Source organism: Parasteatoda tepidariorum, chromosome 7 (genome assembly GCF_043381705.1).
Source record: "Parasteatoda tepidariorum isolate YZ-2023 chromosome 7, CAS_Ptep_4.0, whole genome shotgun sequence".
In the NCBI taxonomy this organism is placed as follows: domain Eukaryota; kingdom Metazoa; phylum Arthropoda; class Arachnida; order Araneae; family Theridiidae; genus Parasteatoda; species Parasteatoda tepidariorum.
In genome coordinates, this window is record NC_092210.1 from 15,729,570 (window position 1) to 15,754,276 (window position 24,707).

The following is a 24,707-nucleotide window of genomic DNA, read 5'->3' on the forward strand; positions in this document are numbered from 1 at the left end:
GTAATAAAATAATCCTCAAATCAAAGATGCGTTTCAATGCGAAAACAATTTTTTCTTTTTTCTTTTTGTAACTTAACTAACATTTAACGTAACATTTTTGATGTCATCTCTTTTTAATTTAAGTGAGAATGAAAAGAGAGAAAGGTTTGAATGTATGCTACACAAAAATTACACATTTTCTGAAAACAATTTTTTTCGTTAATGAATTAACAATTATTTTCACAATAAAAATGACGCACATTTGTTTATAATTAGCTTATTTAGATATGAACATTCTGCAAGACTAATCGCAATAGTTATGTAACTTTTGATACTTTAATCTAAATTATAACGCGAATTATACACTTTAGTATTTTGCGATAACAATTAGGCTGCAATGATAAAACTTGAGTAAATAAAGGAACTATTATTCTTTAATAAGCTACATGTTATACGAGCAACACCTTCTAGAAAGGAGATGGTCTTAACACGGCAAACTTTAATAGTCCGAAGGAACTGACATAAAGGGAGAAAATTAAAAAAAGTTCAACCTTTGAACTGCTATAATGCACAGTAGAGGAAATTAAGAAGAATGGATTACTAAAATATCGGATTTCTAGTTTATGATAATCCATGTGAAGACCTTCTATCTTCATTTGAGGTTTCTGCTAAAGTAAATTGTGTTTCCAGTCAAATTGAACATAGATTAAAAAAAAATTTATTTGCACCATAATATAGTTTAACTAGTTGATATATTAATGGTTGAATTAACTTTGAACACTATTCTAATTTAACACTATCCTGAATTTTTTATGCCGAATTGGTAGGGTGAAGAACTTATTCAATTTTTTTTCTCTGATCTAAATTTTAACGCTGCTCTCTTATACATTTAAAATATATTTTGTAAATAAATGAACTGTTTTCTTAAAAAGTTTGAGTAAATAAATTCGCTGATTTTATAATATTCGAATAAACGAATGGGCATTTATTTGTTTATAAATTACAGAAGCTATATAACGCTAATGATACTGTTGTGATCGTAGGCCATTAATGCAGAGTGTGATTGTTCTAGTTTCCCAGTGGCGCCATCTATGGCCAAGAATTCGACTTTTGCCAAACACGTTTATAGGACGGACCCATTCATTCATCCACAGATCGTAATTTTGACCTGAAACAGAAAATAATCTATCTCCAATTCAGTACCGCCAGAGGTATAATTTGTTATGGGAGCATGAAGGACTTAGTGACCGATAGATTTAACTTGCACCAGTCACCATTTACTACACGGGGAGTCTTAGGTTAGTGGTGATCGTACCCACGACCTCTTGGACATGGGACCAGTGCCCTGCCAACTAGGTTATCCCGATCTCATGTAAAGCTAATAACAGAAGTTCATCTAAAACTATTACAGATACCTACGGTAATGTATAAAACGTCTTCTATTTGACGTTTGATACTTTAATGTAAATATTGCCACACAACAATACATATTCCATTTTAATAAAAGTGAAACCACATGCAGAGATAGTTATGCTTTGTTTAATGATCAAAGATAAATTATTATTTTACAACAAATGAAAATTACAGTCCTATTTAAGAAATATTGTCACAGAATGTTATTGAGAATTACAAATCAGGAATAGCAAATTTAGAAAGTAGATCGTTGACAGCTTTCGCAACACCAGTTTCTAAAGCATTTGTAATTTTATTGCGCGAGTTTTTAGCAACAGCGTTCGCAATGAGCTTAAGTAACCAGTTGAGAACAACACTCACGCCAGTTATTTTCGTTAATTTGTATTTACCCAAATGAATCACTTTGAACTGGGTGAGTCTCGCTTTGCCATCCTTCATGGATACAACCATTTTCACAGCCAGATCATCTACCCTCAACGTTGCATGACCTGAAATAGATGTCTCATCACAATACACATCGAAAATTGTGAAGCTTAAATTATTGATTGTGGCAATAACAATAAAGATCGGTGAGCTTTATAATTTGGTGATAGTTTTATATAAATTAAGCTAAATAATATGAATAAACCACAAATAATGGAAGTAAAGCATATAAACAATAACGACAGATAATCAGACACTTCTGATTTGGCAAAAGACAATAATGGCATAAAAACAGCAAGATAATGGCACAAAATCAGAAAAATCTTTTTTGGCAGCAGACAAAATGCCATAAAAACAACACAATAATGGACAAATAATGACACAAATTCTGAAAGAAAAAAAAATTGGCAACAGACAACAATGGCATTTAAAAAAAGCACAATAATAACCATATGATGGCACAAAATGAGAAACAGAACTTTTTGGCAACAGACAAAAATAAAAAAATATCACAAAAAGCAGACAAATAATGTCACAAAATCAGACAATTCTGTTTCGGCAACAGTCAAAAACAGACTATTTTGTTATCATCTGTAACACGGAGATAAAGATTATACCATATCTTCATTTGGATAGTTTCATATGCCCAATTTATAATAAGATGTATTTTAATAAAATGAAAAAACAAAATAAACTGGAAGTTGAAAGACATACTTATCATTGAAAATTTCATTCGCTTTGTAATTAAAGTGGAAAAAATTTAAATTTTTTTGAGAGTTAGAAATATTTCCACTTTAATTATCAAACAAATGAAGTTTCCATTGACTAACATACACTTTATTTTTATTTGGACAAAACGAAACGCATATTTTGCAAAACAAAATAGAAGTGTTTATGAAAACGGCTGACATTACAACTTTCGAGTTAATGGGTACCATTTCAAGATTCTTGTGATGTTTGTTTTAATTGCTTTTTCTGATTGAAAAATTTTTTTATTGGTTTACAATATTTTTTTATATTATCAACAGTTTCTTTTTATCTACGAATCGTTTGATTACACTCACTTCCATGATTATTTAACGTCACAAAAATGGCTTGACTTCTCTAAAAACGGTTGAAAATAATCATTTTCAGAAAAGTCATTATTTTTTAGTATGCCATGTTCAGAGGCTGATAAAAAGGCAAGATACTTCCAGTTTTTGGTTTTTCACTCGACATTTGTGAATTTTGAAGAGTGGTTTCAGTTTTTGTATCCTTTAGTGAGAGAAAAAATTGAAACAAACGAAAAAACGTGCACAAAAAAGCACTCGCAAGATATTTTGGTTGAAATTTTACTCTTGTTGAAGTGATCAGTTCCTTATCAAAAATGGCATGTCTCCAATGTAGGGAATAAATCTGCTAATAAGTTAAAAAAACATAAACTATTCTTATATTCTGAAATTATTGAACATTTGCCAGTCTAGACTATATTTTTATAGTTTCTTATATAAAGGAAAATAACTCCAACGTAGTAACTAATCATACGGATAATAAGAATACGTGAATTATTCTTAGCTCTTCAAAATAAAATATTACAGTTGAGATGATATTTTACTATACTTTTACTTACGGATGTCGAAAAATTTGTTCTAAACTAAATCTCCTTACTGGTTTACTAGTAGTATTAAACTAGAAATCTGATGACCAAAAGATAAAGTCTTAAAACAAGCTTTAAATACTTTTAAATGGCTTTGGTATCAAACTAATTGCAGTAAAAAACCTTTAAGAAGAACAAGACAATTCGTCTGAAACTAGTTTATTGATTTCTGGTAAAGGTAAAATGTGCTGTAAAATTTTTTTATACACATTTATACTGTTTAAAGTTACATGATGATTGCTCAATTGTTTTGCACAACTAAAGCAATGTCAAAGATTACAGAGTTTCGTATTAATGAACAACATTTCTTATAATAATTGTTGCTTCTAATATTACAGAATCAATTATAAAAGTATTGCGTCATTAATCTATTTGATCTAGATTTTGACACTTTCGGAAGTTCGTATTTGGAGATTAAATCATTAACGGCTATGGCGGCATTTTCCTCTAAAGCATTTGTAATTTTTGTGCGAGAGTTTTTGGCAACAGCATTCGAAATAAGCTTAAGTAGCCAGTTGAGTACGACACTCATGCCAGTTATTTTCTTCAATTTGTATTTGCCCAATTGAACCAATTTGAACTGGGGGAGCGTTGCTTTGCCTTCCTTGATGGAGACAACCATTCTCACGGCTAGGTCATCCACTCTCAGTGTTGCATGACCTGAAAAGATATTGGAAATGGGAGTCTTTAAAAGGTCAATGCAACAACAATCTCAGAAGAAATTGGTTCAAATTTGAATCACAATTTAGGCACTTTGAAACATTATGCAGTACAAGTTTTCTGAAACTTTAATGACTTGTTAAATTCTCACAAGTTTCCGAACAAGTTGAACCCTGCTATTGTGTAATCAAATGTAAAAAAGAATGAAACCTTTTCGAGGTCGGTGGTATAGAAACTGCCCCACTTATTTTTTACAATAGCGTCAACCACTAAGATTGTTAGAGTTTTTATTTCTGGAACAACGCAAATTTTTGTCCATCACTATAAATTTTGAAAGCTATAAAGATAAAGCAGGTGGCTTCACCACAATTCTTATTACTTTTCATGACTGAAATTTTGGTTCCAATTCTTCTGCCCCCCCCCCCATACTGTTAAAAGGTTACATAGGTATTAACGAGCAAAGCAAAAAAAAATCCTTTTTTTTTTAAAATAAATTTTAATGGAATGAAAGAAACATTTTATTCTAACTTTAATCAGAGAGAAAAGAAACTTGACCACATTTTTTTAAAATTTTTGTTCAAAATTTTCTTGAATTGATTTTTAGGAAATTTTTTAGCAAAACAATATAGCCTCCCTTGGGTCAACGTGACTCATGATAACTTTACGTGAAAGAAAAAACGAACATGTTATTTTCTGTTTGTAGGTGTTTATAATTCGCAACTGAATTAAAGAATTTAAAAAGAATTGGCTGAGTTGTATGAAATTAACATAAATTTGGATAAAGTCCTAGACCACTATACTATACATATCATACTTAACACTCTAAGTATTGAAAATAAAATTCCTAGGCAACGAATTAGCAATAAAAGTTCGTGTTTATTCGGGTAGCAAAAATTGACTGAGCTGAGTTTAAGAAATATGAATTTGAATCAAGACCTAGACCACTGTACCATATATACCATATATACCATAAATTGCAGAGTTACTATCTAAAGAAATCATTCGTAAGTTTAGAGCCCTGTAGGTGACTACTGTTACGAGGTTTAAGTAAAGATGTGTGGTAAAACATTTAGGTCACGTTTGGACAGAGGTCTGTGAAGAAAGTATAGTTTATCTATGCGAAGAACTTCCATCGTCATTCGTCTAGAGAAATGGCGGTAACTATGGTTACGAGATTTAAAGGTTAAATTATTTCATTTAGGGATGTTGAGATCAATATTTAATACACGTTTTGAATCGGATCGGTGAGAGTAAGGAAATCAGGGAAGACTGAAGCTATCTTTTTTGAAATCCGTTCTTTCTTGTCTCCATAGCAGCAGACGGCCTCAGACTTTCTGCCGAGGGGAGTTTTTTTCAATATGAAAACTATATCACCCCTCTCTCAATTGTGCTCTTGTTTCCATTGCAGTAGTAGGCTGATTCCTTCAAGGGTTAGACATTTGCTGATCGTGAAATGTCGATTCATTATAAGCAATGAGATTGATATGAATAACTCTGTATCAATTTACTTCTTTCAAAAAATACTTTTAACTTGTTTTAATTACAGTTAATTTTGCCTCTTCTCTCATCATTTTCTTTAAATATAGAGGGATACTTAGGATCAATACTTTAAATTATGTTCCGAATAAGAGTAATAATAAAAAAAGTGCAGATAATTTATTCAAGAGTATTTTAAATGGAAATATAAAGCAATGAGAACTTTAAAACCTCAAATTAAATGACAAATAATAAACTACAAAAACAATATAAAATCACAAATTAAATGAATCTTGAACTGTGTCAGATTCAGTAAATTTAGCAGTGTCGTCAGACGGATTCCACTTTGCTATAAATTCTACTTCATCCTCATCTGAGTGCCGTAAAACATCGTCCTCACCCCTTCCAAATAATTTGAAACTCAACACTGTTTAAAACATTTTTTTTTACTTGAGAAAATATTGTAAATTTAATAATTTCTTTCTTAAATTTCTTCCTTTTTTTTTAAATTTTAAAATTTTTCTTATTTGGTTTTTCTGCAATTGCCATCTTATTCGACTTTTGTGAAATGTTCTTTTCTGGTAATCAAAAAAGGGGATTTTATTTTTTATTTTATAACCGTCGTTGAACAGCCCACCCAATTTTTTGGGGGAGGGGGGCTTACGATTACTAATATTTAACTCCGTAGCCTTGTAATTTTGAACCCAATCCGGAAAACAAGAAAATACTTGGATCAAGTAGTGGGAGTAATTATTTGCTCTCGTGGAGGACTTTTTCACGTAACTAACCCGCATTTGCGTGACACGGAGAGGAAAACCACGAAAACCTCCCACTGTTAGCCTAATGTCAAGGGGATTCTAACCCATGATCCGTCTACAGCTGAGGATATTTCACGTCAGCACTGTAATGGGGGCAAGTCGAATGCGGAATTCGTATTGTTCAGCCATCGCTGGAATTCGAACCTGGTTCACCTCATTGGAAGGCAAACGCTCTATCCCCTGAGCCACCACGGCTCTAAAAAGGGGGAATTGGCTTATCCAACGGATCCAGTTATACAGCGAAATATACTGTAAATATTTGTTTCTATTATCTAAAGCTAGTCTTTTACCGTTGTGCTACCAATGCCTATTTTATGCAACAAAAATGTTAATGCAGAAAATTTTAAATTACCTTTAATCCAGAAGAAGAGGGCTTTTGCTTCGTATTTGACATCAACTGTCACATTTCGAACAGCAACTTCAGCTACCACAAGTATCTCCTCATTTTCATAATCAAGAGTGCAATCTCCATGTCTATACAAACTTGAGAGACCTTTTACTGTGCCTTTTCGAATTTTGAAGTTTTTTTCATCCACATCCGGTATTTCCAAAGGTTCTACTTTACTCAATATCCAAGGTTCATTTCGAAAATTCTGCAAAACTTCGTCTATGTAGTTGTTGGCATTTCCAACTGCGTCTGTAACAGATAAAAGTTTAACATGCAATTGTAATTAAAATGAATAATAGGAACAGAATCTATTAAGTGTACAAAAGTAGCTGGTATTTGAGCGATAGCATGCATCGAAAACATTCGATCAAAAAGTAACAGGCATCAATAACAAAAATATAATGAAGCAATTTCAAACAACCACTATAAAGTTAGTACCAACAACTTGCATAAATTTTGCCAGTTACTGACACTGATATTATTTTCTAAGAAAAAATATTAAAAAAAATTTTAAAAAATTTGATTTTTAATGTCTTATTTTAAAGCAATTTTAAGTACTAGCTTAAGCTTAAGTATTCTTCTTTACAAACTTAATACAATTTGTAAAATTGCTTGCAAAATAGGAATAATTATTGGAATTTTCGCAAATATAGTTCCAGTAACAGGCAATATAGGAATTAAAACTATCAAGAAACGAACAGGTAATAAAAAAAAATAGTCTGAGAAATTAAATAGTATTTTGAAATTTAAGCTCAACAAATTCCATTAACAAATGCTTTTCTTTAATTTAAATGTTTTATTGCTAGACATTTCTTTCACTAATTTCCTTTTAGATTTGGACTAATTACTAAATAAATTAAATTAAAATTATTAGAAAACAGACATGTAGCAAAATTAATTACGGGTTTGAGAAATACACTCTGCAGAACATGCAATGGCAGCAGTAAACAAATGCGTGACACATCTGACACATGCATGTCTTACCCATGCCACAACAAACTTTTAACAGTTGAGTGCTAAAATTATTAAAAAAGGAATATCGTTTCTATACCTTGTTGCAAGTTAAGAAAAAACCATTATCCCTATAGAAAGAGCCTTTTTGCGTCTAAGTGTACGCCAAATGGATGCCTTGCTCCTAGCCAAACGTATATAAACATCGCCAACCAACAACTTTTTGCACAGCCTTTTTTTTGCTTGCTTTCTTGTTAACAACAACAACTATTTAGCAAGTTATAAGAATGAAAAATAATATTATCTAAAAATCGTCACAAATATACGTCTTTCTGTTCGCATTCGAAAAAACTGATGAAAAAATAATGAATATTGTTTCGTACAGACGATTTTCTTTTATAGCTAAACAAAAGTAAAAATTCTTTTTCTCGCATTTGATTTGTTTAGAGCAGTCAGTATAAGACGTGTTCTAATCAAATCTAAAGCTTTTGCAACGTCATATAGTTGTTTCTAATTTCAAGAACGAATGTTCAGCGTAATTATTCAAATATATCGCCTAGTCTATGTTTCCAGTATGACTACGAAACTATAACATTTTTTCAATAATTTTATGATATATAGCGTAAAGGATAGCATGAATTAAATTTCTTCCAGACGCGTTTAACTTTCAAAAATTTTGTTTTAAAAGCATATTTTCATAATTTGATAACGAAATAAAACGGAACTATATGCAATCACGGATGACTACTTAAATCCTAAACCTCAATGGTCGTTTCTTTACTTGCTACGAAGTATTGGAGTTTTACCAAAGTCCGTAAACACATGCTAGTAAATACAACTACTCCTGAAAGTGGCAAAGCGGTAACACTGAGTAGATGTGATCGTAGGTCAAATTCGTTGTAAGTTGACTGAGAAAAAAGTAATTTCCTATCGTAATCATAAGAGAGAAAAAATTTAACTTTGCAATAAAATATAGTTCATATCGAAGTTTTGAAGTCATTCCACGAGTGTACAAATTTACGACAATTTCATACCGCGATCAATTTTCGATTATTTTGAAAGAAGCAAAACGTTATAATTTGACAACAAAATTTATCTCATATCATAAATACCGCAATTTTTCAGTTTCAGAGAGTAATTAGATATTTTCACGCACATGGTTAAAATATGTTATAAATTTACGACAAAATTTAATTACTATCTTAAATTTTGAAAACTTACCATGAGGGTATAAATATCCTATAAGTTTTAAAATTAAACTTTTCGGTAACGCACAACTAAGCAATACAACAAAAAACTCAGTGGCAATCTTCCCATATTTACGTAATCGCCGGCAAATATTATTTTCATTCATTATTTTATCATTATTTCAGGTATAAAAAATAAGTTATTCATAATCTAGCTAAATTTCCCTACTGCAACAATATTGACAGACTCTTACATGTTTTCTAAACTTCGAAATTGTTTGTAAAGTTCATTGTTGGAAAATAATGAATTTTTAATAATTAATTTTCATTCATTCCTCAGCCAAGAGGCTTATAACAATACCACAAGCAATTATTTTACCCAATTTAAATAAAGCTTAGAAAATAACTGTCTGATATAAAGTATCTATGTTACTGTGAATGACTGGAATTGGTGGTCCTTTACTTCCATTGGTGACTGTTAACAATCACATAGGTGCTTTGATAAATGACCGAAATATAAACTAGGTCTAGGTAAGTGCCACTTCCCGGTACACATTTGCCCGGTATGTCCTACATCAATTTTTTGTAAGATCAAGTTCCACTGCCCAGTATGCTTTTAACCATTACTCCAAATACTGAAGAATAACCTTTTAACATAGCAGCAAAGATGGGATAGTGATGATACAAGAGGCCGACCAATTTATCCCAAAAGTCATTAATCGAAAAATCTACTCTAACTTCTACATCAAACAATTTCTAACTAACCATGGAGCCCAAGGTAGTTATCAGTCAAAATTGTTCGGGAAAGACCCGAACTGTAAAGTTTGTAAAACTTATGAAGATATCGAACACAGACTTACTGTTCCTCCAGTTTATGATGATTTAAGAATTAAATTTTTCCCGAGAAACTTCAACTTTGATACCATTAAAAGAAACTGGAACCAAAAGAAACTAAACAAAGGAATTGAATATATTTTTAGAAGACTTTTTGAAAACAGAATTGAGGATCAGGCTTAAGCCGATCCTTCAACAGTATTCCCTGGATGCCCCGAAATGGGGACAGGGTAAAACCAAACTAACTACTCCGAACACTGATGTTTCTCTTAATGTATCCTCTGCAGATATTAAAATATCGAATAAATATAATAATATCAACAAATTAATATCAAATCGGATATAACAAATATTTCGGATATCCACCAAAGCGACAATGTGATTGTTGACATTCACCGTTGAAAGTCTGCATTATCTTGATTTCGGTAATATCTAAATACAGCAACGCATCGTTTATACTCCTTTTCCATTAGTGCGATGTTTCATTGCAGTCCCGTTTCATTCTAAAAGTATGCAAAGTCAAAATAGAAAATACGACGAAAAGAAACATAAATTATCGACTATGCGATGTTTTTTTTTCTGTTTAAGTACATAAATATTCGGCCAAGACTCGAGAACTCTTGATGAGGGTCTAAATCGGAATATCTGACCTCAATTCCAGCTGAGAGGAAGTCATAGAAAGGGTAGGAGATGGTTATTTCAGTGTTCTTAGACCAGGGGTTCCCAAATGGTGTTCCCCATGTCGTATATTTAAAATTCAGTTTCTCCGATTTAGCCCGAATTTCAGCCGATTTAGTTCGAATTTTGTATTTTGCTTTGGAATATTAGATACTTTAAAATGATTAAAAAAAATAGCAAAAAGTTCTCAAGATATGGCGTTCTACACGAAAGGTAAAATTAACATCATGGGGTCCAAATTTTGGATCGCTCCCCTGACAAAACTACGGAGACCATATTTATCACATTGCGCCTACCCCCATATATTTTAGTATCAGAAATCCGAATCCTTTGAAAAAAACGGGTATGTCTATTCAGAGAAAAGTCTTTACGTATGATTTCGAAACTTAAAATATCGTCTGCACTAATTAATTAGCATATTTTATTTTATTTGATAACCGTCGTTGAACAGCCAACCCAATTTTAGGTTAACGTTTAGGTTGTTAGGTTAACGTTTAGGTTATTTTAGGTTGTTCAAAGTGCCGGCAATGCAAACAAGAGTCGTGTATCCAATGGCACCCCATACCATTACTCCAGATGATGGGCCAGTATGACGATGTCGTATGCAAGCTGCCTATGGGCGTTCTCCACGATGTCGCCAAACACGGGCACACATTTTTCTTTACATGGTAGTCTATACGAGCCAGTAGCAGAATTTGCCTTCAGGCTAACCGTGAAAGGTGTTCTTGGTTTTTGTCACCATATATCGCAAATGTGAGTTAGCTCCATCAAAACGTCATCCACGAGAGATAGTTTGTCTCGATGCTTTTTTTCTTATAAGCGTCACTGAACAGTCGACCTAATTTTGGGTTTACCACTACTCATGTTCAACTCCGTAGCCTTGTAATTTTGAACCAATCCAGAAAACAAGGAAACTCCTGGATCAGTACCCCCAGAGGTAGGATTTGTTATGAGAACATAGAGGACTTTGAGACTAGACAAATTTAACGTGCATCAGTCACCATTTACTACACGGAGAGTCTTCGGTTGGCGAGGGTCGAACCCACGACCTCTTGAACATGAGTCCAATGCCCCACAAACCAGGCTATTCCGGCCTAATTAGCATATTTGAGATCATCCCCTCGAACCATTAAGATTGAGTCCTAGAACAGGAAGATGCGATTAAAAGTTATTCCGGATGGTCCGTGTTTACTGGCAAAGTAAACGTCTTTTAGTTTATAAGCCGATTTACATTGCTTTCCTGAAAAATGTATAAGCTCAGCTTTACTGCACTTAAAAAAAGTTTTAAGTTAATTCTATGTACTGTGTGGTAGTTCAATGGCAATTCCAAAAACACTTGTAAAATACCTACTTATAAGCAACAATTACCCTCTGTTGAAAACGTAAGACTTTCCACTGTATTGTACCGAGCCCTTTGCATGTTCCTCGATTTTGCTTGCTGGTGAAATAACTCCCATGAAAAATTGCAATAGTTTGTTTGGTTTCAATTTAATAGATTCGAAAAACCTTCCGCAAATTTGAGCATGCGTCAATTGCGCTTTAATTTCTTTAAAATAAGGGTAAAGGTAAAAGAAAGTACTTAAAACGAAATTTCTAAAAAAAAATGCCCGTGGCTTAAATAGGTTCGGTAAAAACGAGTGATAATCATGGTTTTCAAAAATCAACTATAATTTTTAAACTCGAAAACTGTACTAACAAATATTTACAACAATATTTAATTTCTAAATTCCTCTTTTTAGTCTCAGAAGACTTATTTTAGATAGTTTTGTAGTTATAAACAATTTGTCAACAAATTTCAATAAATATTTCAGGGTCCCTTTTAGGGGTTAAAGAGATTTTACTTCCTCAATGTAAATTTACGGAGAATTATATGTCCTAAATTTCCTTTTTCATTATGAAACTAGATCATATTTTTTATTTCATTTGATTCGTTGAAATGTGCATTTGATTGAATTTATTATTAGTTGAACTTGAGTTTAAAAAAATACTAATAACTCAAGTATTTGAGCTTCAGTTACTACATCCAGTCGAGCATTTCAGTGAATAAAGTAAAACCTAAATTAGTCTCAAAAATATTAAGTAGTTACTAAATTAACCCTTTGACTCTCAGATGAGACCCGGATGTCCCTTTTATATATTTTTTCTAACATTCTAATTACAAATAGAAATATATTTTGGTATTTTTTTAATTATAAAAACAATTCAACAATTGCAGTCAGACCTCTATTTAACGAAGTTGTTAAATCCCGATAAAAAGTTCGTTATATGAAAAATTCATTAAATACGTAGAAAAACACCATTTGAAATAGTTAAACAACACAAAACAGGTTTTAAATTCCTAAATACTTTACATAGTTAAAATAGAAATTGATGCACCTTTATCTTGTAAATTATTATCTACTATCGAATGATTTTAACATTTTATATAACAGAAATGATTTTGACATTTTATCATATGAAGGTTTGGTGATTTCTTCATCATTTCCGTCTTCATCTTCTTCGTCTTCTTCCCTATTTATAGCTGTTTTTGTTTTTATTTTTCACACTGCCCAAAATATCCGGTTCAGTTAATGTTTCTATGGTTGCAGCTTCAGAATCAATAAAAAGAAAATAATTAATCAGCACATCATCATTAATTTCGTGGTTCTCTCTTAGATGTACCAACATTTTTTTAAGTTCTTCTAAGGCAGTGGTTTCCGGCCCAGGGGCCGCATCCGGTCTGCGAAGCCTTTTTTGTGGCCCGTGAACTAAAATATATTAGTTGTCATTTTTTTGTGGACAAATTTCGAAAAAAATCTATATGGGTTTAAAATACTTTTCTCGTTAATAAAAACCTAATTTCTTCGTTTCTGTGAAATTTATCTTACCAACGGTGCAAAAAAAATTATTTCTCAGGTTTTGCATCCAAGAAAATACTTATTCAAATACAAAAATAATCGTGTATGTAGCTCTTTTTTATTTCTTTTTTTTTTTTTTTTTTTTTTTTTTTTTTTTTTTTTTTTTGTGAATATAATTTAGCATTTGTGTATCAGAAATTCTCCGATTGAACTTTTTGAAACCACTCATTTTGGTCGAAAATATTTACACGCACATTTGTCTATTTTAAATTTAAAATGTAAATATCTATCCTCTGGTGGTTGCAGCAGACAAACCTCAATTTTGTCATTGACCATTTTGTCTGCTACTATGTAAGTTTGAATACCAGCGTTTTTAAAGTTTTATGTCCTAACAATTAGATATCTGTTGCACATTAATTGTTTAATACATGGGTGCACATTAAAATTATTGTAGCCAGAATTTCATAATATGCAATTTAATATTTTTTAAAATCTACTTCTTATTTTAATTTATAATTCAATACTTTTGTTTCGTACAACATGGTAAAAATCTGACAGTGATATTTAATGTTCCTTCAAACATAAAATAGACCTACATAAAATTTTGATAAAGTTGCGGCCCGCCATTTGATTTGTGTTTTTAATTGTGGCCCCCCGGCCTCCTGTTCTAAAGGATTATCATCTTCGCGCTGACTAAGAATCCAGCTTTAGCAAAAGTGCTACGAATAGTTAGTTATATCTGTAACATCTATGATGTTACCATCTGTAACATCATAATTTCATGCTTTAGAAATTTCTGTTAGGCTTTCTCGTCAATTGATTTTCGGCATGGATTACTGTATGAAATGCAAACAAAGGGGAAAACGGATTTTACCGCTTTCTTTAAAAATAAATAACAGCGAAAATATAATTCAAGGGCATTCCTCCCATGAAACGCGTTAACAAGTGGGAAATGCTCCGAAATGTTTTGGAAAATAAGGAAAGAGGATCTTAAAAAAAAAAGTTCGTTACATAGAAAATTCACTTAGCTATTTAGAAGGTATTTTACGAAAAAATTTCCAAAATGTTCTTGGTTGCTCGAAAAAAATTGCAAAACAGAGAAATTCGCAAAATAGAAGTTCGCTAAATATAAATCCGACTGTATTAAAAATTCTGTTAGTTAATCAAATTATGTTTGTACTAAAATATAAAATTCAGAAAAACAAAACATTTTTTGATTCTCATTCAAAAATTAATCAATAATTTATTTTTTAAATAAAAAATTTCATTGATGAATAACTGTTTCTCTCTGATCTATATAAGTGCAAATGTGAAAAATTATTGTTAGGAAGTGAGCTGTGTTTGGAAAATATTACCTACACTGGTGGACAAAATTAGAGATGGAAAGTATTTTCGCACATTCATTCGCACATGCAAAATACCCGCACACCGCTCCATGTGTTTGACAATGGTTCCATTAATGCCCAGAGGTACAGGCAGGAGGTCCTAGAGCCCTATGTGCGTCTTTTCAGGGGCGCTGTTGGCAATGAGTTCATTTTTATGGACGACAATGCGCGGCCACATAGGGCTCTCATGGTTGATGAGTATTTGGTAAGCGAGGATATTCAACGAATGGATTGGCCAGCCAAATCCCCTGACCTGAATCCTATTGAACATGTTTGGGATGCTCTTGGGAGAGCTATTGCGATGCGCCAACCCCCCCCCCCCAAGAACCATTCTGGAGTTAAAAATTGCTCTGGTGGAAGAATGGGAGGGTCTTTCACAAGTCCTCCTTAACTCCCTTATTAACAACATGCATACTCGTTGTGCATGCTCTCTGCCTGTCAAGGGTGACCATACACCATACTAGAGACAACACACACTGTACAAGCCTCACTTTTATTGTCTTCTTTTACCTGTAAGTTCAGACTACATTGGATTTATTGGCAATTGGTCTTGCCAGTGAATGGCACTTTCATTTTTGCTTTGCATACTTTATTATCATGGAATAAGCTATATCCATACCAAATTTCATTTATTTATATTCAGTATTTTTTGAGATATTTGGGAAAATGTCTTCCATCTCTTAATTTTGTCCACCAGTGTATAACGCAGTAAAAGACACCAATGTTTCATAATGTATTGCAGAACCATAAACTATAAAATGTTAAATATTATATTTTTCATTTATTTTAACCTAAACTAACACAAAATAATGAAAAAAGAACTCTAAAAAATATGTTTAATAAAAATTCTGCATCGAGGCGTTAATAAGGAAATTCCAAGCACTTAATTAAGCGATGGTTAACCATGGAGGAAATAAAATCTTTTCTCCGTCTGAAAGGGACTCTTAATCTTGAGTCATGGTCAAAGAAAGAAATGAAAATAAGTTCTTACCATCTCCTGCCTGGCATGAGTGGAATAAAACCAAAAGTAAAAGACCAAATGTGCCTGAACCGTTGGACATATCTCTAGAAAAAGAATTTTTTACAGTCAGTAAGAGAAAAGAATGCTAGACTGAATATAAACTATTAGTCTGTAATTTTCAATCTTTGTAGATATCTCTAGAAAACATTTTAAAAAAACATACACATTAAAGATCACTAATTAATATTTGAATGCTAAAAAAACAAATTCTGAACAATCACAATTGAGATTCGTAAGAACTAAGTAGGGTTTCACTCTAAAAAAACAAATGAGGCTACTTTGGGTCCAATCGTTTTTGTTGTTCCGTAATTCAAAAAAGTAACTAACTGAAAGTATTGCGTAGTTCTGATTTTTCATAATTTGATCTAATTAAAGTTCCTATTTAATCATTCATGTGATAATCCTATAGCAGCGTATATTTGGAAACTTACACCTAGAATGATGGGAGGGTCCCAAGGGATTTTGTTGGGTACCCCATAATCCCGGGTAGGTTTGAGTATAAAGTACCCAAATTATATTAAAATAAAACAAGAGTATTTCAACACATCTTCAGGTAGAAAAGGAAACAAATGTAAAATTCGATAATCAGTGTTCCGTTTAATCAAATATTTTCGTTAATCTAATTGAATAAAATACCTTAGAATTTCGATGATAGTCACTAAAATATTTTTTTATAAATTGATTAAATGATTGAATGATTATGATTAAATTGATGAAGTGATTGAATGATTATGATTAAATTGATGAAATGATTGAATGATTATGATTAAATTGATGAAATGATTGAATGATTATGATTTAATTGATGAAATGATTAGTTTAAAGAATTTAGATGTCTAATTGATCAACACACAGACAATCAGGGAAGGGCCACATTGGCCCCTTTAAACTTCCTTGGTTACAGCAGTGTTCAGTTTTTCTTGTGTTAAAAAACTGCCTGAAGCAATATATTATAGGGAGGTAAAGTTAAAAAGCTGTGCATTACGAGATTAGGACATAATCCAGTTCCTATAAAGAAATATACTGTTTTTTTAAATGATTTTATCCCTACCTTGTTCTTTAAAACCTCAAAAATGATTGAGATAGTTTTAAAACGTTTGTGTTCTTTGTCTCTTAAATATTAATTTGTTACAATTAATTTGCATAGTTTTTTTTTTCATTTCATTCTTAAAAAAGAATCTCTAAAAGGTGTATGTTACGATTAAAGGTGTATGTTACGAAACATTTTGTTTATCTACATACACTTTTGGGAAAAGTATTTATTCAACACTGTATTACATTTATTGAAATTGAAATGCCACCCACAGAGAAGAACCCATAAAATAGCATGTGTCACAATTTGTATCGATCACTTGTGGAAGAAGTTTTAAAATGTTGCCAAAACAATAGCGAAATTAGTGCAGAACTAACCGAAAAGTACCAATTAAAGCTTTTATTAATGATGTAAAACATGTTAAATTAGCCTGTTAATATCCACTGTTTAAGCTGGACTTAATGATTAAATACTAAACTGGTGGAAACAATTAGATTCCCCCTTTCTAAGTTGGCATCCGGTCTAAGAGGACCATCAAATTGTGCGTAAGTGGTCACCTTACACAGATTTCACTGTACAGTTAAACCTAGTAAAATATCCGCATCTGTTTGTTGATCTTAATATACCAGTGTGTACCAAACTAGCCTCAGCAATAAAATTCTCCTTTTATAAGTTGACAATTTGTCTAAATTAAACCCCCGTAATCTCACCAGTCAACTTACACAGAGTTTGCAGATGAATTGAACTTTTGATTTAAAAAAAATATTAGGTCAAGTTCTATGCGCAATTTTTGAAAAGTGTTACATTATTGGGTCATATTATCAAGAAAGTTAATCCCTGCAACACGCAGCTTTATTTTACTATTTTTTCATCCTTCAAACGATTTCAAGAAATTTCGAAGTTTAATTTTTTATTAATAAAGCTTAATTCGTTTGTTCTTCTTTTGTAATTCTAACATCATTTGTGCTGTAGGGAATCATTAAATCATATTAACATGAGTTATAAAAATTTAATTTGATAATTAAGCAATGGTGTTATACTCTTTTTAAAAAAAAAGAGACAAATGTCGCGAATTGGAATTAAATCCTTTTTTGAGGGAACTACTTACATTTTGACAAACTGAAGCATATTTATGTAACAAGAAATAAAATTAAAATCGGCATGACGTGCATTTGATATCTCAACCTCTCAATACCTCGTTTATTACTCAACTGTTATTGCTTTTAATTACTAGGGTGTCTGGTAATAACTGCAATAAGTAATTGATAAATATTAATATTATTGAATCAATTATAACTATTAACGTAAGTGAAAGTAAGAAGATTATTTATAACATTTGAACTTTGGAAAGCGGAATATTAATAAATGAAATATTAACACTTTCATCACGGCAATGACGTACCTTTGTCCCACCCTCTGCGCTTAGAGTTCTCCCGCAGCCCTAAAATTGAAGCAAAACGCAAATTCCTTTAAAATCTAATTATTTTATTTTAAAAAATAATAATCAATTGCAATCAATAACCATATTTACTAATACAACAACAGAGCACAGTGAGTATTCTTGGAAGACGAATTATCTCGTCCGTCGCGATGAAAGAGTTAAGTTTTAAAAGGCCACAACTTTTATAGAAGTGTTTTTCTATAACCAACACAAAATTCAAAAAACATTTTTACTGTTACTTACTTTTCCTTAATCAAAGTTGCTGAGATAAATGAAATACTAAGTTAGCTTAATAACTGAAATTAAAAACTATTTAAAAAATTGTACAAATGGAAAATTTTGAGATTAAATTATAAAATTTAGCATTTAATATATCAAATTAGAAAAAAAAATCGCTAAAATAATCGTTAATTTAAAAACTATTAAAAGTATTCAATTATTTTTATGGATTGCATGACACGTTAGAAATGAAACTTACCTTGTTTTTTAAGAGAATAATCAGTGAAGTTCAGAGAAATTGACAGTTGCTGTTACTGATAAATGATCCGAAGTGATCAAATTTTGACATGATAGACGGATAGAGATAAGGAAAGTAAACCCTGTTTAATAACATTTATTTTTCAACATCTAGATCAAGGTGTGTTTAAACTTTATTAAAAATGAAACAAACTATTGCGAAAATTATAGTAAGTGTGTGAATGATGTATCAGACAAGCTTTGGTGTAGCTGACATTCGCAAGAAATATCTTTGACTAATGTAAAAAATCATTCAACTTAGTTAAATTTGTTTGATATAGAAATAGGTCGACTGACATTACAAAAAAGGAAAAAATAATTAAATAAAATGAAGTGAATTCTTCGCGTTCCCATTTTAAAACGGATACTTCTGAAAATCTGATATTATGCGCTATAAAATAAACTATTTGTGCAAAAGAATTTGAATTTATTAGCTAATTATGTTATAAAGAAACCCGTGCCTAAGACAGAACAAACTAACAACTAGTCACTACCACCGGCTTTTTATTGCGGCTCAAGTGGGAACGCTTCAAATATGTAAGTTAAGTTTAAATGGGAGCGCTTGAAATATATTAGTTCAAATGGAAAAGCTTCAAATATATTAGTACAAATGGGAACGTTTCGAATATATAAGTTCAAATGGGAAGGCTTTAAATATATTAGTTCAAATGGGAACGTTTCGAATATATAAGTTCAAATGGGAAAGCTTTAAATATATAAGTTCAAATGGAAACACTTCAAATATATAAGTTCAAATGGGAACGCTTCAAATTTACAAACTTGCATGGGAACGCTTCAGATATATGTATTCAGTTACACAAATAATTTTGCAGAGTGAATTTTGGATCCGGACTTAAGTATTACAGTTTTAAGTTTCGACATTACTTTTCATGCTACTATGACAACATATAGGCAGTTTTAAAATGTGGAAATTTGATTGTGGACAGTTTTTAGAATAAGAAAGTGCGTCGTAGATCTAATAACGATAAAATGATATCAAACAGTACAACATATAAACAAATTGCAAATATACAAGTGTATATATATATNATATATATATATATATATTCGTGTGCCTGTTAAGGCACAGGGGTGCAATTGTTCTTGTTTTACAGTGGCACCACCTATGGCTTCGACTAAGGGATTCGACTTCTGCCCCCATACGTCACATCCGTTTATAGTGCGGACCCATTCATACATCCATTCATTCATCACAGATCCTAATTTTGACCTGATTCATAGAACGATCAATCTCCATTCCAGTACCCCCAGAAGTTTCGATTTGTTACGGGAACATGGAGGACTTGGCGACTTGACAGATTTAACGTGCATCAGTCACCATTTACTACACTGGGTGTCTTCGGCAGTCGGGGTACGAACCCACGAACTCTCGGACATGGGCCCAGTGCCCTACCGACCAGGCTATCCCGGCACTCTTATTAACTTAAACTCCCTTTTTAGTAATTAGGAATCTTATATATCCTTAAACTTTATTTTTGAAAGAAATTTAAGAATTTAACTATAATGCAATGCACAGTGTGTTAGTTTACTATTGCTGTAATGATGAAGGTCTTGCTATGTTGAGTTGATGCTTGTAGTATGAATTTTATAATAATAATTCTACATTTATAACATGAGAAATGTTTATTGTAACTAAAGTACATAAAAAAACTAAAACAACTGTTAAAGTAACAGAATACAAAAAATTACAATAAAGCATATCTACTTCTATTACAATAAATGCAAATACATTAAGCTGAATGAATTTATCAAACTTGATTCATAAATTAATTGTACACACATTCACTAACAATCTTTTCTCACATATCACATTTTTAAGCACTACTGGTAACACAATCGCTAAAATGCAATGAAATGATAAATAATGCATTGAAGTAATTACAAATGAAAAATCTGCTACATATGTAAATACGTAAAATAGTGCGGAAAAATCCAGATATTGGTTCAATTTGTATTTTTAGGTCTTTAGGAACTGACTGAATCAATGCCAATCATGAACTTCAATCTTAAGGGCAGTTTTCCATCTTTATCTACTTTAATTCATTCTTTCCATTTTGATAAATCAACTCCAGGAATATCGTTGCAATTAACAACAGGATTGCTGTAATAAAATTAGATTATTCTTTTCAACTTAAATTAAATTGTTTACGAACACTTCAAAAATATACTTGAAGATATGCTTTTAAAAAATGTAGCAGCAATTTGTTTTATAAACAGTGGTTAGTCAAAAATTAATTTCTTGCAAAATCATTTAGCTAAAAAAAAATCTCGTATATAAAATTTTATAAAATATATTGCTATAAAATCTTTAGTACCGAACTTCCTCGGCAGATGGCGCTACATTATAAATTTTCACATTTGCTTTTTGAAACAACATTCAAAATAACACTTTTTTAGAGGTAATTGACTGTTGAAAAATATGGCTTTTTGTAAAAATCACCGGTACTGCGCAATGCGAATGGTTAATTAAAGAAGTCAGTATTTTCTAATCTGCCTAATATTTTTAGGCTTATATGCTCTTCGACTGATAACGACATGCGTGAAAATTCAATTAGATAGAATTTTCTCACGACTTATTGCAATAAACCTTTAATATGTTTGTTTGCAGTAAGGCTTCACTTCTCCAAGCTTATTGCAAACTGCCTGAAATAAGTCAGATTAATTGAGCTATAAAGTGTACATTCATCAATTACTCTAAATGAAAGTGTGGATACGGCAATAATTATAAAATATTAGAGAATTTTTCAATTAGCCAGTTTCATTGCAAATGACGCTGTTTGTTTGCAATCAATTGAATTATTCAATTAGCTAGCTGTATATCTACTGTTCAAGTTGGTAGATTAACGCTTCTATCAGCCTTAAAATATGCTTTCAAGGTAAAACTATAAAACTTTTTTTAATTATAATAACATGAATCATTTTTATAAAATGAAATGGTCAGAGAAATGTAGAGTTTTACCACCATTTACCCTTTGACGCAGAAATTTTATTAAACATATTTTTTGTGCTTTTTTCAATATTTTGTGTTAATTTAGGTCAAAATAAGTGAAAAATATTTCATTTAGCATTTTAATAATTTATGGTTATGAAATACAACATGAAACACCGGTGTCTTTTTTCTGAGTTAGAAGTAAAATTTTCCAAAAACAGCTCTCATCCAAACAATAATATTTTTAAATTTGCATTTATTTTGATCTTAGAGAAGCTGTTTTCCATCAATGAAATTTCTTTCATTAACAAAATCAATTATTGATAAATGTTTGAATGAATTTTTCTTCATCGGACTACTTGTTTGGATTTAATCTTTTAAAACAAATGTAATTCCGATAACTAATGTAAATCCGTCCCGCAGTGGACTGATCGTAAAGACACGGCTCCCAGTAGAGCACCGAAGTCAAGCATCACTGGCTGCGGTCAGTGGGCGGGTGGGTGACCACTTTGATCAGCCTGTGTAGGGACCGAGGATGCGCTGAAGAGACTTGCCACGCACGTCAAGATGCTGTTGCCACTAGAGCTCCAACAATGTGCTGTTCAGTATACACTTCGGTAGTATCACAAAAGTAGAAAAGATTGTCACGATTTCTATAAGGCATCGAACACTTAACAAAGTTTTTCGAAGCTCTTTCGGCAAGGAAAATAAAGAAAAAGCCATAGTTTAAGTGCCTTACACTTGAAGCAAAGCTATAATTTTAGACTGTTTATGTCATCTTGCGGTAAAGAATTTTCTGGGTTTTAGAACAAGAAAATAACTAAAATATTTTAAAAAGTTATCTAACTTCTTTAAAACTCGCCAATTCGGCGACATTTTTCCATCTTGATGAAAATTATCAAAATCAATGCCTTATTCCTATTTTTCGAAAATTTTTATGAGCCCAGATAATGGAGCACAGGAGTAAATTTCTAAATATTAAAAAAATCGATCACAAACGCTTTTCTTTTTCTCAAAATTGTAGTTTTCTCCATATTTGACGTTTTGAGCCGTTTTCAGAATAAATATAGAGGGCGCTGGCTAAAGATAGGCTCAATTTGACCTAACGGCCATGAGTAACTGTTTCAAACTCACATCAGTTATGAAAATAGCATATTATTCACACAAAAAACATTTCTTTCGACCACAGAGATTTCGGAAAACAGCTTTGATGCCTCGGAGTGATCTTAACACAACACGGAGTTAAAACAGTTGATTGTTTTGGTAAGCGCATGTGCAAATTACTTGCCAATGACTTTTCACGCAAAACTCGAACTTTTATCCAATCCACCTAACACTGGGTGCTCAGTTAAGGGTTTGAGGAATATCTTACACTAGCACTATAGTCGGTGCGTGCATTGTATTAACCAATTAGCATTCACAGAGTTTCGAGTTTATACCACCGCATTATTGGGAACCGAGCACAGTTGTTGTACAAGTTATTTAGTGACCCATCCCGGTCACTGAATAAACATTTATTAAAATGATTTTCAGTCTTCAAATATTTTTTACAACGTGGAAATTTGCAATTCGGCCTTCAATAATGCAAACCTTTTAAAGTCAAAGCTTTTCAAAGATTCGAAGCTTTTTGAGAAGATGTAAAATTAATCTAATAAAGGGTTGGGAAATTTTTGTTTTAAAAAATGCAATCGAAATAGAATGAGGAAAACGTGATAAAAGCATCAAAACCAGTTTGATAAAACGTAGAGGTGTTTCTAACAGTCGCCTTTCCACTAAAATCTTTTTCCTCCGGCAATGAAACAGGTTTTGATATCTTACCCTCCTTTCTTCGTTAATTATGATTTATTAAATTTCGATACCGTAAACCGGGGCGAGTCTACCCATTTTTTCAGTTTGTCAATTTTCAAGTGGTCAAACTTTTGTAAATATTAAAGAAAAAAGGCTTTTAATAGGTGTTTCGGAATCGCTATTTATCCCTCTTTAAAGCTGTGAAATCGATTTTAGAAAATATTAACAGTTACGCTGTTACTGTATATTTTTATAGAACTGCTGACAAATCTCTCGTATGGGGCGAGTCTACCCATTCTACTAAAATGAATGTTAACATTGTAAATAATCAAATTTTACTATTAAATTGTTATTTTAGTTACTATATAGGATATTTATGAAGTAAAATTCATAACTTTATTATATATTCCATTTTTTTATTCATAAAATAACACAAATTGAGTATTTGATCGATTATCACATTTTGATCACAGTTTTGTTTTTATAATCATTAACATTATAAAATAACATTTTTTTCTGATTATTGTTGATAAAAATAAATTAAAATTAATATAAATTTACAATTAAATAATTAATAAATAATAATAATTAAAGATTATTAACAAAATCGAAATTCAAACATTGGGAATCATGAAAAATCCTTTTCCCATTCTTTTGGGAGGTAATAATAATTTATAAATAATAATTTATTTAACTTGCATTAAATAAAAAAAGTTAATTTTGTAATATAAAAATTGAAAAAATAGGTAAAATAAACATATTTTATATTTACATTTATATTTAACCTATAAATTTTCTTATTAATGATAAATTTATCAATGCAGAATTAAAATAATATACTCAAATTCATTTAAAATGACTTAATTTTAATATAAACAAAGTTCTAAATTATATTATTATGCTTTATTAAAACTAAATACGAATGGGTAGACTCGCCCCGCGAATTCTGGCTTTTTGTTTACAACAGCAAAACTTACATTCTTTTTGTTTTTTTTCATATAAAATTAATGTAATCTTAGTCTTAGATAAGTTTATCACTTAACCAAAGTGAAAATAGTAATAATAATAATATACTTACGGAGCACCAACTAAAAGTTTGCTGATTTTCAATACAAATCTCTCAAAAGACGTTTGAACAGGTCGGTTAAAAAGACACCAAATAAATAAAAACGGATCAAACTACTACAGCGCCATCTTCCTTAGAGTCTGAACTAAGTCCTCCATTGGTAAAAATTTTTTTATTTGCAATTTAAAATAGTGAAAATTAAATAAAACTAAAATGGGTAGACTCGC

At 31.3% G+C, this 24,707-nt stretch overlaps 2 protein-coding genes across 5 annotated transcripts in view; both read right to left on the reverse strand.

The window, feature by feature from the left end:
- Window positions 1-1,502: 1,502 nt before the first annotated feature.
- On the reverse strand, window positions 1,503-18,743 carry LOC107444913 (uncharacterized). 4 transcript variants are annotated; one of them, XM_016059183.3, is made up of 4 exons: window positions 18,639-18,743; window positions 15,657-15,730; window positions 6,758-7,042; window positions 1,503-1,880 (listed from the first exon to the last, which is right to left on the reverse strand). In XM_016059183.3, the coding sequence occupies exons 2-4, from the start codon at window positions 15,724-15,726 to the stop codon at window positions 1,606-1,608; spliced, it is 630 nt and encodes a 209-aa protein (XP_015914669.1). In that variant the 5' UTR covers window positions 15,727-15,730; window positions 18,639-18,743; the 3' UTR covers window positions 1,503-1,605. The 4 variants fall into 4 exon arrangements, with proteins under 4 accessions (XP_015914669.1, XP_071039206.1, XP_015914667.1 ...); XM_071183105.1 differs by having other exon boundaries at window positions 1,503-4,111; window positions 15,657-15,728; window positions 18,639-18,717; XM_016059181.4 differs by having other exon boundaries at window positions 1,503-4,111; window positions 18,404-18,646.
- Window positions 18,744-20,301: 1,558 nt separating this feature from the next.
- LOC107444912 (salivary peroxidase/catechol oxidase) overlaps window positions 20,302-24,707 on the reverse strand; it is a gene marked incomplete in the record, with an annotated part of 65,228 nt that continues 60,822 nt past the window's right edge. Inside the window, 1 exon segment of the mRNA XM_071183107.1 lies at window positions 20,302-20,798. Within this exon segment, the coding sequence (XP_071039208.1) occupies window positions 20,738-20,798 (61 nt within the window).

Excerpts from the sequence above, each read along its gene's own strand:
- LOC107444913 (XM_071183105.1), bottom strand. The coding sequence starts at position 15,726 with ATGTCCAACGGTTCAGGCACATTTGGTCTTTTACTTTTGGTTTTATTC. Across the intron at positions 7,043-15,656 it reads CTCATGCCAGGCAGGAGATG|ACGCAGTTGGAAATGCCAAC; the intron begins GTAAGAACTTAT and ends TATCTGTTACAG. Across the intron at positions 4,112-6,757 it reads CCTCTTCTTCTGGATTAAAG|GTCATGCAACACTGAGAGTG; the intron begins GTAATTTAAAAT and ends ATATCTTTTCAG.